At 44.8% G+C, this 16,409-nt stretch overlaps 1 protein-coding gene and 1 non-coding gene across 22 annotated transcripts in view; one reads left to right on the forward strand and one right to left on the reverse strand.

Annotated features, from left to right (window-relative positions):
• Dysf (dysferlin) overlaps nt 1-16,409 on the forward strand; it is a 205,292-nt gene that overhangs the window by 21,361 nt on the left and 167,522 nt on the right. For all 21 annotated transcript variants that reach the window (XM_076834051.2, XM_076834056.2, XM_076834058.2 and 18 more), the window contains exons 2-3: nt 5,186-5,241; nt 5,898-5,989. In XM_076834051.2, coding sequence (XP_076690166.2) covers nt 5,186-5,241; nt 5,898-5,989 — 148 coding nt within the window. The remainder of the gene's footprint in view (nt 1-5,185; nt 5,242-5,897; nt 5,990-16,409) is intronic.
• On the reverse strand, nt 1,743-1,815 carry Trnav-cac (transfer RNA valine (anticodon CAC)). The gene has a single exon. It is a non-coding gene; the product is annotated as a tRNA-Val (tRNA).

The raw sequence follows: 16,409 nt of genomic DNA on the forward strand, positions 1-16,409 counted from the left end.
TCAATCCTGGGTAACAAACAAACAAACAAACAAAACAAAACAAAAAGAAACCATGATGCAGAGATTATAAAATCTATTTTTGTCCAATACTCTTCTCCTGTTTATCTCTTAATGTAGAATCTATTATTATTCAAACTGTGTGCACTACTGCAAGATGCCATTTATAAAAGTATCTTTTAAGAGTTGTCTTTGGGGCTGGGGCACTTGCCTAGCACATTTGAGGCACTGGGTTCGATTCTCAGCACCACATATAAATAAATAAATCAAATAAAAATCCATCAACGACGACTAAAAAAAAAAAAAAAAATGAGTCATCTTTGTTCATTCAATGGTATCTTTTTTGACTCAGGGGCCAGTGGCTGCAATTGTCCCTATCTGGTCAGCACCGTGGGCCAGAGCAGAGGCTGTGGGTGGAGGAGGCCTGGACATGGCCAAAAGGCTGGGACAACAGCTGCTGTTGTCTTAACTGTTTCCTTCCCTTGGTGTCCCTAACTCATGTGATGAGTGCCAGGCTCATGTCCCCTTTCCTTCTTGCTCCTCTTTGGGGTAGCATTGCCCATAAGCAACCCCTTCTTAATGTCACCCAGAGGGTCCCAAGTGGACTCTTCTAACCAGGACCCTGTGAAATCTCATTTCAGGCTCCTGTTTCCCTCATCTTTAGGGAAGGCAGGAAATGGAAAATGGCTCCGAGACACTTAGCCCAGGGCTTCACACACACACACACACACACACACACACACACACACACACACACACATTGCTCAATTAGGCCGGCTGGAGTCACCAGGAAGCGAGTTTCCGAGTGGACGACTCAGTGAGGGTGCAGCTGGAATTTTCCAAGTCACTCCTGTAGGTCACACAGGAAGCTGATCTGTGGCAGGGGAGGGGAAGTGGACACTTGGCTTGCCTCTCCTGTCCCCCAGAACCCTATGCTGCAGACACTCTATTCTTATCTCACCGAGGCCTACGGAGTGGTGAGCTCTACTCTAGGTCACTCCCTAGTGGCTGCCATTGAATGACTCCAGGGTCAACTTCAACTGGAGCCACAGCCTCTGGCCCACAGGAGGACTCAGAGAGGTTCAGCCCCGGCAGGCCTACACCAGCATCGAGAGGATAACTGGTGCCCCTTCCGGGACACCTTCCCTGGAGCCCCGGGCCTCCTTCCATCCCTTCATCAGCTGAGTATTCAGGAAGGCTTCTGGGGTGCCCCAGGAGCAGTGCTCCATCCTCTGGTGAGAAAGTGAGTCTGCAGCCAACGTCAGAAAGAAAAGAGCCCTCCCTCAGCACCTGCTCACTGTGCATATTGTCATGTACTAGGGTCACTGCATGAGTGAGGGGTGGTGTCTGTCCTCGGGAACTCACAGCCTGGTTGGGCTGTTATTCTACTGTTATCCAGCCCCTGGGGGCCCAGCTGGCTTGGAGAGCACCCAAGAGAGTCTGGGAGTCCAGGGAGGCTCATCAGAGGAGACAGCTGAGCTGGGCATTGAAGAATCAAGAGTCTACTGGTGCATCAGCGGGCAGCATAGGGGGTAGGGAAGGGGGAGTGCACTCCCACGTGAGGGGGTCTCAGGGTGCTGGGCCCCTGGCACATCCTCTCTCTCTCTTTCTCTCTCTCTCTTTTGGTACCAGGTATTCAACCTAGGGGTGCTTAACCATTGAACAACATCCCCAGTCCTTTTTAATATTTTTTATATAGAGACGGAGTCTTTCTGAGTTACTTAGGCAGATTGTTTTTTTTTTTTTGGTGATGCTGGGGATTGAACCCAGGGCCTTGTGCCTGTGAGGCAAGCGCTCTACCAACTGAGCTATACTCCCAGCCCATCTGAGTTACTTACAGCCTCACTAAGTTGCCGAGGCTGGCTCTGGACTTGCGGTCCTCTTGCCTCAGTCTCCTGAGCTGCTGAGATTACAGCCTGGCACCACCGCTCCCAGCACATCGTATATATATATATATATTTTTAATATTCACAAGCCTTTGTGGAGGTGCCATTATGATCTTACAAATGAGGAAACTGAGGCTGCAATGTTAAATGAATTTCCCAAGATTCTTTGAGCAGCTCAGAAAGGTCGAAATCCTTTTCACAGTAACAGGAGATGAGAGTAGTTGGTGTTTGCACTGACGGCCGCAGGCAATGCAATGTACAACACCCTACGCTTCCACACTCATCAAGACCTGGGCAGCAAATGGTACCAGGCTGTATTCTTTCTATCCCAGGTATTTAGTTAAAAAAGAAAAAAGTCAGTTTCATTTAAGAATGTCTTTGATGAACCAAAAATCATTAATGCTAACCTTCAAGGACACGTGTTTTTAATATTTTGGGAGGTGAAGTAGGAAGACTGAGTGGCTCACTTCTGCACACCAAACAATGACAATTGCCAAGGGAAAAGCACTTCAGTGACTGCTTGAATTATAGGCTAAACTAACCACTGGTTAATTGGCCTAGTTTTCTTCTTTAAGGTTTCTATTCTTTCCAAATTTTATTTATTTATTTATTTATTTATTTATTTTTGTGCTGGGAATTGAACCCAGGGGCGATTAACCACTGAGCCACATCCCCAGCCCTTTTAATTTTGAGACAGGGCCTTGCTAAGTTGCTGAGACTGGCTTTGAACTTGCGATCCTCCTGCCTCAGCCTCCTGAGCTGCTGGGATTACAGGAGTGCACCACTGTGTCTGGCTGTATTTCATGGAATACTATTTTTACTGGAAAGAATGATTGACAGACTATGGTTATTCAGACTTGCATATTCGGTATATAAATTCTTGAAAATCAACAAAGCCAGCCTGCCACGTCAAGAAGAATTGCTAACATGTATCTCTTCTGCCAGTTGCAAAGTTTGAACTTTCAAGCAAAAAGTGGAATTTTAGAAAGCTTGTACTTTTCAGCTTCTCAGTACGTACACCTTTCTGGTGACGTTAATGGTGATATTAATGAAGGTGATGTTTTTGGTATCGTATAATGAAATGTGTCAGGGTTTGGAAGATCTGCACAACTCAGTGAACAAAATTTTTCCAAATGACGGAGGTAGATGTTACAGAATCATGAATGGGTAAAAGATTCATTCAAAATGCAAGGTAGAATAATTAGTTGTAATGTAACAGGGAACAAAATGTTCAGTGATCTAGTTTCATATTGCAATTTACCTTTAAGAAGTTCAAGAGATACTACTTAATGAGTTTACATGTGGTTTCAAAGGATATTCACAGTTACCTGAAAGTTCATTAAAGTATGTCTCTCCTTCCAGCTACATCTCTGGCTACATTTTCTTCATAGATACTGACCAACATGTCAACAAATTGGATGTAGACTTAGACATGATAATCCAGCAACAGTATTAAGGAGATTTATAAACATGAAAAACAGTATTACTTTCCTTTGCTTTAAAAGTTACAACTATTTTTTCAAAGAAATATGTCACTTATATTAGCGTGTATTGGGTGTCTCATTATATTAAATTAATTGCTAAGTAAATATCTTAAATGCCTTAGTTTTAATTTCTATTGTAGTAAAATTGGATAGATGTGAATCTCCTAGATCAAAGCTCTTTGGAGTTCACAATCATTTTGAAGAGTGACATCTTGGGACCAAAAAGCTTGGGAACTGCTGCCCTAAAGAATCACAGCCCCTGGTCTCTTGCTGGGCCAAGCAGGTGCATTCCTATCTCTGATAATCCATGAAGAAGGATTTTGGACAGAGTTTCTGGCCACCCTCCTGGAGGGGCCACCCAGTAGACTGATAGGCTCAGGTGAGGAGGTTCCCATAAGTCTAGTAGGACGCCGTGGAATGCGTCTTACTGTATCCATAATGGAATCATACAATATATGGAGGTTTTTTTTCTCTTTATCTTTATTTGTTCTAATTAGTTACACATGACAGTAGACTGCATTTTGACACATCATACATAAATGGAGTATGACTTCTCATTCTTCTGGTTGTACATGGTGTAGAATCATACCTGTCACATCAGTCAAATGTGCACATAGGATAATAATGTCTGATTCATTCTACTTTCCTTCCTAACCCATGCCCCTTCCCCTTCTTTCATTACCCTCCATCTAATTCAAAGTACTTTCCCTAGCCCCTCCCTTTATTGTGAATTAGCATCTGCACATCAGAGAAAACATTGGGCCTTGGGTGTTTTTTTTTTTGGATTGGCTTATTGCACTTAGCATGTTATTTTACCATTTATCAGCATATGCCGTAATTCCATTCTTCTTCAAGGCTGAATAATATTCCACTGTGCATATATACACCACATTTTCTGTATCCATTCATCTGTTGAAGGGCACTTGTGTTGGTTCCATAGTTTAGCTATTGTGAGTTGAATTGCTATAAACATTGATGTGGCTGCATCACTGTCGTATGTTGATTTTAAGTCCTTTGGGTACAAACCAAATAGTGGGATAGCTGGGTCAAATGGTGATTCCATTCCAAGTTTTCTGAGGAATCTCCATACTACTTTCCAGAATGGTTGCACCAATTTGCAGTCCCACCAGCAATGTATGAGTGCATCTTTTTCCTCATATCCCTGCCACAATTATTATTGCTTGTATTCTTGATAATTGCCGTTCTGACTGAAGTGAGATGAAATTGTAGAGTAATTTTGATATGCATTTCTCTAATTGCTAGAGATGTTGAACATTTTTTCATATATGTATTGATTGATTGTAGTTCTTACTCTGGGAAGTGTCTGTTTATTTCCTTATTATTGGGTTTTTGTTTTTTGGGTGTTAAGTTATTTGCATTCTTTATATGTCCTGGAGATCTAACTGTGGTGCAAGTGGCAGAGATTTTTGGAGGTAGGTATTTTTTCAAAAGAGAAATGAAACATTGTCTAGGAAGATTGTTGATTTTTAGAACCAGAAAATTTGCATAAAAACACTTTAAAAAGTCAGAAATGACAACAACAAACTCATTAAGAAGAGTCAGTCTGGGCATTTTCTTTTAAAAGCACGCTTCTGCCCAGGCTGCTGTCTGGTAGTCCCAGAGCTGGAGGAGAAGTTGTGCAATTGCATTGGTGGGATTGTCTTCCCTTGGTGGGCTTCTTGGGGAATCTGTTGGTTTTGTGAGATTTCCTCTGGCAGCTGAGCCAAAGTGCTGAATGGATCCAGCAGCTGCACCTGCCAGCGTGGAATGAGCAGGGTGGGATGTGTTTCTCCATTTTTCCTTTTGTGTCTCCCTCAGGGGTGAAGAAGAGAACCAAAGTCATCAAGAACAATGTGAACCCCGTGTGGAATGAGGTATGTGTGTGTTTTTATCCTATCCCCTCCCCTCCCTTCTCCCCTCCCCTTCCTCCCCCCCCCTCCTTCTCTTCTTCTTCTTCCTCCCTTCCTCTCTGTCTCTCTCTGTCCTGTCTGTCTCTGCAGGACAAGTAGGGGCTTTGGCAGAGGTGGCTTTTCTCAGTGGTGTCCTACAGGGGCTGGTTGTCTAGAATGCTAACCAAAGTCTCCTGATGGGGTCTGGATGCACGGGGAGCCTTTGTTCTGGGGCAGGCTGAGGAGCCTCTGGCAGGGCTACCTGACATGGCACTACTAAGGGCGTGACTTAAATGAGCACAGTCTTGGTCTCTGAGGACCCTGCAGGGTTACATGGCATGTTTCCAACTATGCTTTTGACTGTTTTGCTTGAATTGGAATTGAGTTGGACCATGGAAGAGTGGACCACGAGAGTGTGGCCTCCTCTTCTGTTGCTTTCAGCTCTCACCATCACCTCTGAGGCTCTGGAACTCTGATATTCATTCATTCATTGATGCATTCAACCATCCGCCCACTATCCATCCATCCATCCATCCATCCATCCACCCACTCACCTTCTTGAACGGATGCATGAACACAAACCAGAGAGTCTCTTCTCTTTGGGGCCACAGGTTAAGATATCTTTTCTTCTTTTCTTCTAGGGCTTTGAGTGGGACCTCAAGGGCACCCCCCTGGACCAGAGCTCTGAGCTTCACGTGGTGGTCAAAGACCATGAGACCATGGGGAGGAACAGGTGAGATGGGGGCTGTCCATGGCTTGAAAGCACAGGTAGGTCAAGGTATATGTAAACTCCAGAATCTGGGCTGGAGAGCTGGTGTTTGAGTTCAGCATTGATTAATTCACTGGGGACCGCCTCTGCTGGGCCAGAAGAAGTGGTCCTCAGTAGATGCTCGGAACAAACTCAGCTCTGGCCCCAGGAACATGGCCGTGGGTACAGCTGAGAGTGTCCAGGTTGCAGGGGAGAGAAGATGGGCTTGAATCAAGTGATCCCAAGTTTTTGCAGATGGCGTGTTCATGTGCCCCAGGAGCAGGGAGGAGAAGGCTCCCTGTCTCTTGCTCCAGCCCAGAAGCAGGTCTTCCCTTCCCTCTCCTCATTCCCGCCCTTCCCAGGCTGGGCTGGTGAGGGTGGGCAGGCAGAGCGAGGCTGCAGCTAGTGGAGCACCGTGGAGGAGGGCTTTGTAGAAGACACGGGACTGAAGGTGAGATTTGTGGTTTAGAAGACAGAACAGTATTCATGGGCAATACAGACTGGTATTTCTCTGCGGCAGGTTTCTATTGAGTTCTTTCATGTACAAGGTGGGGGCAAGGGTTTCTGGGCAGGGGATCTAGCAAGAGGAAAATCATGGTGTCAAGACAGGCAATGAATGTCATCTCTGCCATTGAGCTCCTGAGTCTTCCTGTATTTGCTAGTAGGGGGAATGGGCAAGACCAACCCACCTTGCTCACTGATGGAGCTATGGATTGTGGTGTGTTGGACTGGGAGACTGGGAGACTGCAGAGTGACAATCCTTGCTCTCTGGGGAGGGGTTCAGTGGTCCCTGATGGGTAGGACAGGGGCCACTGTGTTAGAGCCAGCATAATGCCTGGTACTGTTTGCTGATGTCTGGGACCAAGGCGGGCGCAGGCTTGGGTTTGCTGTTCTGTGATCCATTCACAGGGGAGCCTTTGTCTGGGAACTGGGTCAGCCGGTTAGCCAGTGTCTGAGGCCTGGAGGCTGACTATGTCTCCCTGTGATATGGGAGAGGAGGACTAGGGAGGATTGCAGGTGGCCAAACACCCGGAAAGTTTGAAATCTTAAAAATCTGGAAGAAAAATCCTACACTGCTGTGCCTTTGTAGCACCTGGGGCTTATAGATTCCAGCCCCATGGCACAGGGGGCAGGTGGGAATCAGTTCAGGTTAAGCTACCTTGCCACACAGGGACTGTGGAAGATGAAATGGCCTCCAACAAACCTAAAAATGGCAGACATTGGGCATTCCTTGAAGGCTTTCTGGAGGAGGCCCACGTTGACTTGGAGTTGGGGCAAGCTCTGGAAAGGGTATTCCAGTGTGGAGGTGTGGAGGGCAGCCTGGCTCAGGCCTTATGGTGTGTGTGTGGAGGACTGTCTCATGACATATGCAGCCCTTTGAGGAGGGGGAAGTGGGGCTGCACTGGGTCTCCAGTGCCAGGCTGGAGATCACAACAGTAAGACCACCCAGCTGATGTTTACCAAACGCTTGGCAGAGTACCTGGCCCTGTGCTGAGCCTTGTAGACAAGATCCTTTTCCATCAAAGGAACTACTACTGTGATTGTCTTCATTACAGGAGGGGAAACTGAGGCTCTGAGAGATTGGTCAGTTTTCTCAAAAGCTGGTGATGGTGGATCTGTGATTGGAGGGCAGGTCATCATGTCCTGCTCATAATACCCATGCCCCTGCGCCTCAGGGGATTCTGGAAGCCCGAGGTGGTTTCTGTGCCCATCTGGAGAGTTCATTTCCCCCAGTGATGCTGGAATTGAGGGTTTAGTGAGGGAAAGGTGGATGGGTTTCAGCAGGGCATGCCGAACAAATTTCACAATTATGTTCAGTGTTATTATAAGCTGTCGGGGGGTTGTTTTCTCAGACCACAAAGACAATGTGAGAGAAGGGGCTATGAACATATTTTTATTCAATTCAAGGGCCAGGCTGAATCCTCAGAATGACAGTAAGCCAGGGCCACCCATAGGCTGTGGGTCATGTGTCACATAGAGGGAGCTGGGTGCATTGAACCTTGCGGCCTTCCTACTGGCCCTCATGGATGCCTTTTAGATCCTGGGGGTAGCTGGCTCCCTGAGAATCAGTTCCCCATGACCAAGTCACTGCAGGTCAGTTTTGAGATCAGTTCCTCAAACCTCAATTGCATAACAGCTAAAGTTGCCGAACTTAACAATTTACTTACAACTATAAATACAGTTAAATTTATATAGTAAATTATAACTATTGGTATAATTTTTTATACCCAAGCACTTATTTTAATTTTGTAGTTTAAGCAATTAAAAATTAAATTGCAATTACACTAAATTAAAATGTAGTTATATCCATAAATATCTGAAGAATATGAGAAGTTGTCAAAGCAACGTTGTCCTGGAAGAATGTAATAGGCACAAATGGGGTGCGCAGCCTCCACAGCAATTTGCTTGACTGTCTGGTGCCTGGGGGTGTCCCCGTCTGGAGCAGCAGGAGAGCAGGGTCCTATGATTAGATGGAGAAGCACTTTCTCACTTTCAAAAAAAAAAAAAAAATCAGAGCCTCAAAGCATGAAAAATTCTAAGGCTGTCAAAATGGGAAACATTCCAGGAAGTGACAAGAGCAGCCACAGGACATTTTAAATATTGAAAGAAAAGGGAGAAAGTTCAATTAAGTTAGTTCAAGGATCCTTTGACACTGAACGCCCACTCACTGTCCCTTCAGGAGGTGATGGTGACTGTAGTCATCCAGTTGTCCTCAGACCTCCCGTGGGCTTCAGTGAGGGCCCACGGGGTTCCCATAGCCAGCCCCTTCGCTGCTGGGATTCCTGGGTGGGTCCTTCCTGGCCTTCTTCCAGCAGGGGCTCGGGGACCACAGCGGTACTTCACTCATCTGTCTCCACCTTATCTCTGCTCCCTCTTCCAAACCTCCATCCTCCTCCACTTACCTCCATCTGTGTCTAGAGTCCCCTCAGCGCCTCCCTCATTCTTTGTAACCACTTTCCGCACCTTTTGTCCACAATTCTCTTGCTCTTCTCCTTTTCTTTCCAAACCCCCTCCTCTTTTAATTCATTCTCTCCTTCTCTTCCCCCTTTTCCATCCTGCTCCTCTTTTCCTCTGGCTTCTGGGGCATTTGGGACTTCTGTCTTTTCTTCAGTGATCACTGGCCTCCTTAGATCAGGTCTGCTGGCCTGGAGTGGGATTGTGGGAAGCACTCCATTCACTCATATCTCAGGAAGGGGACCTTAGTCTTGGAACTGTCTCAAGGCTGTTTAACACCCCCCTCTACCCACCCGTGGGGCAGCCCCAAGCCTGAGCGACCCTGAGGCAGCTTCAGGGCTGGATTAACTTTGTGTGGACCCCAATCAGGTTTCAAATGCTCATCAAAGGAAGCTCTGCTCCTCTGGATGGAAGACACTGAAGCAAACCCAGCTGGAGGATCTCGAATCTGGTCCTGGGCTGCCCTGGACCACTTCCTGTTTATTCTGGGCCTTTCTGGGAGGAGCTGGAGGAGAGACGATCCTGGTCTCTGACGGAGTGTTTGGGCCTGTGGGATGTTCAGCCCCGAGGCGCTGATTTCTAGTTCAGAGCAGGAGTGTCCAGCTCCCCAGGAGCTGGGCCTTTCCACTGTGCAGCTGGACTGAGAGCTACCCAATCCCGATTCCGGACTAGTTCTCCCCTGTAGAACTTTCTGAGGTTATGGAAACCTCACATCTGAGTGGATTAGGGAAATGGAAGAGCCGAGTCTTCAACTGTATTTCATCTTAGTGACTTTGAATAACTCCATGTGGCCAATGGCTACTGTATTTACACAGGGCAGCTCTAGATTTTTTAGAACAGTGTTCTAACCCTGGCTGCCTCTTAGAATTACCTGGGAATTTAAAAACATACCCATGTCTGAGCTCCACACCAAATAGATCAAACAAGACGCTTCAGTGGGGCTACAGGCGTCAGGGCTTTTGGAAACTGCCCACAGGAGGCCAGGGTACACCCAAGGTGGAGAACCCATGGAGTTAGAGCCACGCTGCCACTTTGAAAAGGAATTGCTTTCAATTTTGTTCATGGATGAGCTGAGGAATAGATATAAGCAGTTATTCTCGTAATTGCTTGGATATGTAATCACCATCAAATCGTTCAAATAAACAAAACAATAAGTACTAAGTCAAACTAAGAACAATAACAAACAATGCATAATCATTTAATAAAATAATTTTAAAAATATATATTTTTTGGAACAGGGGATTGAACCCAGGGTCGCTTAATCACTGAGCCATATCCCAGCCTTTTAAAAATATTTTATTTAGAGACTTTTAATATTTTATTTAGAGACTGAGTTGCTTAAGGTCTTGCTAAGTCGCTGAGGCTGGCTTTGAACTTGTGATCCTCCAGCCTCAGCTGCTAGAGCCACCAGGATCACAGGCCTACGTCACTGTACCCAGCACAAATATTAAAAGGAAGCTGAAACTAAACATGGTAAAATTGTTAGAGAAACAAAAAATAGATCAAAGAATCCTGCTGGTAACTAAACCCTGATATATGAAAATGAGACTTATTAAAATATAGTTCCAGGGGCTGGGATTGTGGCTCAGTGGTAGAGCGCTTGCTTAGCATGCGTGGGGCCCTGGGTTTGATCCTCAGCACCACATAAAAATAAATGAATGGAATAAAGATATTGTGTCCAACTACAACTGAAAAAAAAAAAAAAAACAGTTCCATAAAAGGCAGCTCAAAATGTCAGGGAGTGATATTTGATAAAACTGGATGTGGACCGAAAAAAGGAAGGAAAAAAGAAATTCTAAGAACCCAATCTGTATTGGGAAATTTAGGCAGAAAGTAATTGTTCCTAATGAAAATAATATTTTTAAAATGAAAATAAAGACGGTAAAAAAGATAAAAGGAAAGAGTTTAATTGTGCTGCATAGAAAATGTAACAACATATTAAACTAGCTTAATTTCATTTGTTCTGGAAAATGCCGCTAGAAATTATTTAATAGAGGTGTTTTTTTTTGTTTTTGTTTTTGTTTTTGTTCTGTGGATTAAACACACGGCTCACATATGGCAGGCAAGCTCTTTACCACTTATCTACGTCCCGGGTCCTTTTTATTTTGTGAAGTTGCCCAGGCGACTCTTGAACTTGCAATCATCCTGCCTCAGGCTCCTCAATAGCTGAGATTCAGGTGTGCCCCACTGAGGTATAGGTGTAATTTTAAATTAAGTTGTTTGATAAATAAAACAACGGAAGAAAAAAAATCTTTATGTGATCTCTATTTCCTCCTGGCAAAACAGTAGGGTCAAACTGATGGTCACTTTGACCTCAGCAATTCATCAGCTCTAAGCCTGATCAGAACAAGGGGACCAGAGCCAACAAAGAGACATACAGGACACCCTGTTAGATGAGAATGTCCCAAATATTACACAGAACATACTTTTATTAAAACATAATTCATTGTTTCTCCGAATACAAACCTAACTGGGTACCTGTTATGTTACCTAGTAACTGTACCTGCCAGGTGCACGCACCTGCCTTGCTTTAATTGAGCAGCACAGAAGGGGACCTAGACCACCAAGAATCAGGAACATATGACTGCCTTAAAGAACCTTTAGGTGTTCACAGTAGTGTCTTCTTTGGAATAGCACGATCGCTCACTACCTTTCGATGACCTGATAACTACATAAAGTGGTCCTGGGGTTTGGGGGCAGACAGTTGCTCCTTCGCCCTTCCTCCATGGCTGAGTGTCAGTCTGACTCAGGGCTAGGAGGCAGCTCAGGAACCTCCCTGAGTATAGGTGCTCCTCCCTCCTTCCTCCTTCAGCCACTTCCCCCTCCATGCCTACACTAGGTTGGGCAACCTGGTCCCATGGGAGGAGTGCGGACTTGGAGAAGAGCTGGGGTCTAGTTCCAACAGCTGTATGGCTTTGGGCAGGTCACCTAAGCTTCCTGAATCTGTTTCTTCTGTTTTAAGTCAAAGGCAAAAATGCATGTAAGGGACCTGCAGTGAAGACGTGCTCCCCTCCTGCTAGCTCTGTTTGGCAAGTCTCTTCCCCAGGCCCCCTGTGCTGCCCTCCTGTGGCACAGCTGCTTCAAGTGACAGTTATTTATATGTCAGGAAGACCTGAGATTCAAGAGATGTCCCCTCGTAGCCTACTGTGGTGCTTGAACTCAGTCCTCTCCAATGGAAGGCCATTCTCAGCCACCTAAGGTTCAAAAAGGGACTAAATCATGCTCATTCATAGGTGGCAGCCCAGGGCTTGCTGTTCTGCTCTTTCTTGGGAACTTGGAGGATGCTGCTTCACAGCCCAGGCTCTGCTTAGACTGGCAGCGAGAGTGCTCACGGCGAGCACCTGGGTACCACAGTAGCTTATGAAGGGCTGTCTCAGGATTGTCAGGTCTTCCTGATGTAGATGACCATCTCCTGGAGTAAGGTTTGGTGCTCCTGGGGTGAAGGTGACTGTGACTTGGTGCCTTCTGTCACACAGAGCTTAATCTGTTGAGGTAATATTGGGATTGTTTTTTTTTTTCATTTATTTTTCTTTTTATGGAGGGGGGACTGGGGATTGAACTCAGGGGCACTCGACCACTGAGCCACATCCCCAGCCCTATTTTGTATTTGATTTAGAGACAGGGTCTTTCCCGAGTTGCTTAGTGTCTCACTTTTGCTGAGGCTGGCTTTGAACTCATGATCCTCTTGCCTCAGCCTCCTGAGCTGTTGGGATTACAGGTGTGTGCCACTGCTCTTGGCAACATTTTTAAAAAAAATTTTGAGACAAGGACTTTCTAAGTTGGTTAGGGCTTCATTAAGTCACTGAGGCTGGCTTTGAACTTGCGATCCTTCTGCCTCAGCCTCCCCAGCTGCTGGAGAATGTGGGGATTTCTTTTCTTTTAATTTTTTGGAAAAAAAAGCAAAAAGAAGGTTTATTATTTTGCTAGCAAAGGAGAAACACAGGGGACTCCTGTCCCAGAGGCTGTGATTCTGCCCACCATCAGGAACAGGGGGCATTTGAAGAAGTGGCTCAACAGCTACATTCCTGTGTTCTCTGTTTGTTAATTTGGGAGATAGTCCTTTCTGAGATCTTCTGGTGCCATCCCCAAAGTCTGGCTTACTTCCTTCCCGTGGTGGGTGAGTGCTCAGGGACAGATAAGTCTGTCTAGGCTGGGGCATTGATGTGGGGATTTCTGGGAAGGAGCTGGACATGACTCTTAGTTCTCTAGGGTAGGAATGTGCAGGGATGGCAGAGGTGCCTAGGTGATGGGCCTGGCCAATTGGTGCCTGTCACCCACACCTCTGGGAGGAGCAGGTGGTCTAGATCCTCCAGGCAGTCCAGAGCCTGGGTAGTGGCATAAGACTGAGGGCCAGGGGCTTTGCTCAGCAGTCTGTCCCATCTTGGCTTTGTCTTGACCTGGACTCCTCAGAATGTCTGCTTCCTCATCAGGATGGCGGCAACAACAGTACCTATGTTGCAAGGTTGTTGTGACATTTCAGTGAGATAATGTGCATGTGCCAAATGCCTACTAGGGCTTGGGTCATTGAAGGCATTCGGGTTATGGGGGTTATTGGTAGTAGCTGAATCCATGTAGATGCACATACGTAAACCACACAAGTGTGTGAACATTTATCTGTATGCCCCACGTGGACACATGGCAGTCAGTACCTGAGTGTTCAATACTGTGTCACACACACATATGTGCAAATATTCTTTAATTTCAAAAAACTTGAAAAATATCACCAAAGTAAATAAAAATAATAAGCAAGCTCCATTCTTCAAAGGTTCTAGTGGAAGATGTGTAAATTCTCCCACCTTTCACCCATCTGTTTCTTTCCTTCTCTCCAGAGCTGTTCACTATTAACAACACGGTGCATATCTTTCTCGACTTTTCCTAAGCATATGCAAGCATCTGTTTATACAGTGCATGTACATTTACATACAGAAGTGTCAGCATTGCTTTTTGTCATTCATCATTGACCCTGTCCCAGGTCAGTATGTTACTTGACAGTGTGTCAACCTCATTTCTAAATGGTTATGTGATATTCCAGTTTGGGTGCACCAGACTTTATCCTCCTGCACTCTTACCGATTGGCATTTGGTTTCCCTCCAAATATTTTTGCTCTCCAATGATTATCCACGGAATAATTTCATCCAAATGTTTTTATGTTTTTTTTCTATTTCTTTCTCTCAAATAGGTCCCTTAGAAGGGAGATCACTGGATCAAATGGTATAAACATATCTTTTTTTTTTTTTTGTAGATTCTGTCAAATTAGTTTTTAAAAATGTCACCAATAGTGGGAAAAAAAATACCTGCCAGTCTTTATTTTTACTAGTGTGATAGCAAAAATCCCAAAGAAGGTATCTTGTAGTTTCTTTGACTTGCAAAGTTGAGCATCTTTTCATAAACTTATTGCCCATTTACATTTCTTCTGTCTGTTGCCTACCCTTCTGGTTTGAATTGCTTTACTTTTTTCTTATAAATGAACATATAATGAATACATTTGGGGTGTTATTAGGGATATTAACACTTGCTCTATTTTATGTATGGAGGATATTTTTTCTGTGCTCATCAGTTGCTTTGTGATAGTGCATCCTCATGTGAGATTGATACCCACCAGATGTGTGTGAGTGTGTGTGTGTGTGTGTGTGTGCGCGCGTGTGCATGCTCACAAACTTTTAAAAAGGCAGAGCTGCTGTTTGCTATTGCTAAGTTGGCAAAAATAGGCATGAGTTCAGTCTCTGGTTTTAGCAAGCCAATTTTCTGGCTCCCCTTTCTGAAATCCTTGGGCAGTTGATTGAAGTGGGAATGTTTACAGTTTACTATCCCATTGTTCTCATATCCTTATTTTCAAGGATTTTTATCATTATATTTTGATCTGGATTCTATCCAGGACATCCCTGAGTTTCAGAATAATTTTTCTTTTGTCTTTCTCTGGATTGAAGTAGAAAACCATTTAGAGTTACCCTGGGGTAGCCCCTGGAGAACTGGATACTGGAAGGAAGGCTGGCAGAGGCCAGGCAGACTCAGGGGCTGTGGAATGTCCTGCTGTCCCTCATTTCCTGCCCCTTCCTGCCGGGCACATACAGCTGAGGGGCTCAGCTCACACACATTTCCTCCTGGGTGTACTGCAGCCTCCCTGGAAAGAGAGGGAGAAAGGGGAGGGAGGGAGAGGGAGGGACCTCCTGGGACTGGGACTCTCTTGACTTTCCTGTCTAGTCTGAATGATGAGGGGAAGATGCACCTGAGTAGGGAGGAGCTGAGCTGTAAAATAGAGATTAAATCAACATGACCTTTGCTTAAGGTGAAAGATCTCGAATGCAAAATAGATACATTATGACCCTTTTGGAACATTAAAAAAAATTCAAACTTTTAAAAAAGTTGCAAAAATAATACAGAGAATATTTAGGTATCTCACTCAGATATACATATCATCGACATTTAAAAAACTTTTTTTTGATGCTGGGGATTAAACCCAGGAGTGCTTTATCACTGAGCCACATCTCTAGCCATTTTTTATTTTTTATTTTGCGACAAGGTCTCACTAGGTTGCTTACAGCCTCTCTGTGTTACAGAGGTTGGTTTTGGACTTGTGATCCTCCTGCCTCAGCCTCCTGAGCTGCTGGGATTACTGGAGTGCATCATCACCCCTGGCTGTATTATCATTTAGTCCATTTGTTTGATGATAGTTTCCCTTTTTTTCTTTTCCCCTCCTCTTCTCTTTCTCGCTTTCCCATTTGAGGATAAGTTCAAATACTTCCACGTGTATTTCTTAAGAGTAAGATTTATTTTATTTTTTTACCCAACCATAGTGTAGTTATGAACTTCAGTGAATTTAACATCTATAAACTTGATTTATCTAATCTCCTATTTGTATTCCAATCCTGTCAATTGTGTAAATATTGTTTATACAGTGATCTCCCTCCAGCACTCTTGCCAGAACAGGGTCCAGTCTAGGGTCCCGTATTGAATGCAGCCATATTTCCATGGCTTTCTTTAATCTGGAACATTGTCATTGTCTTTGCCTTTTCTGATCATTTGCACTTTTGAATAACATAATATCCGTACTCTTTTTTAAAATAGAATGCTCCTCATTTGGAACTTGTCTGATACTTTCTCATGACTAGAGTAGGTTAGTATTTCCTGGCCAGAATGCTGCCCAAGTGAGGTGCCCATCTCATCATGGAGGTACCTGATGATCCTTTCGGGGGATCTTCATTTCCATCACCTGGTCAGGTGTTGTCTGATTTTTCAATTGTCTCTTTATTGCTCTTTCTTCCCTTTGAACTCTTAAGAGATGTTATAAGATGATGCAAATGTCCTGCTCCTAATCAAGATGGCTCCCTGATTCAGCACCTGGGCATGATTCTTGCCTGATCTAGTCTCTACCATGATGATTGTGAGCTGCTTTCTCATCTCCAGCCCCACTTCCACATGTGCCAGTCTGGGCTGAGTGAGCCCCACATAG

This window comes from Callospermophilus lateralis, chromosome 14 (assembly GCF_048772815.1).
Source record: "Callospermophilus lateralis isolate mCalLat2 chromosome 14, mCalLat2.hap1, whole genome shotgun sequence".
Taxonomy (NCBI): Eukaryota; Metazoa; Chordata; class Mammalia; order Rodentia; family Sciuridae; genus Callospermophilus; species Callospermophilus lateralis.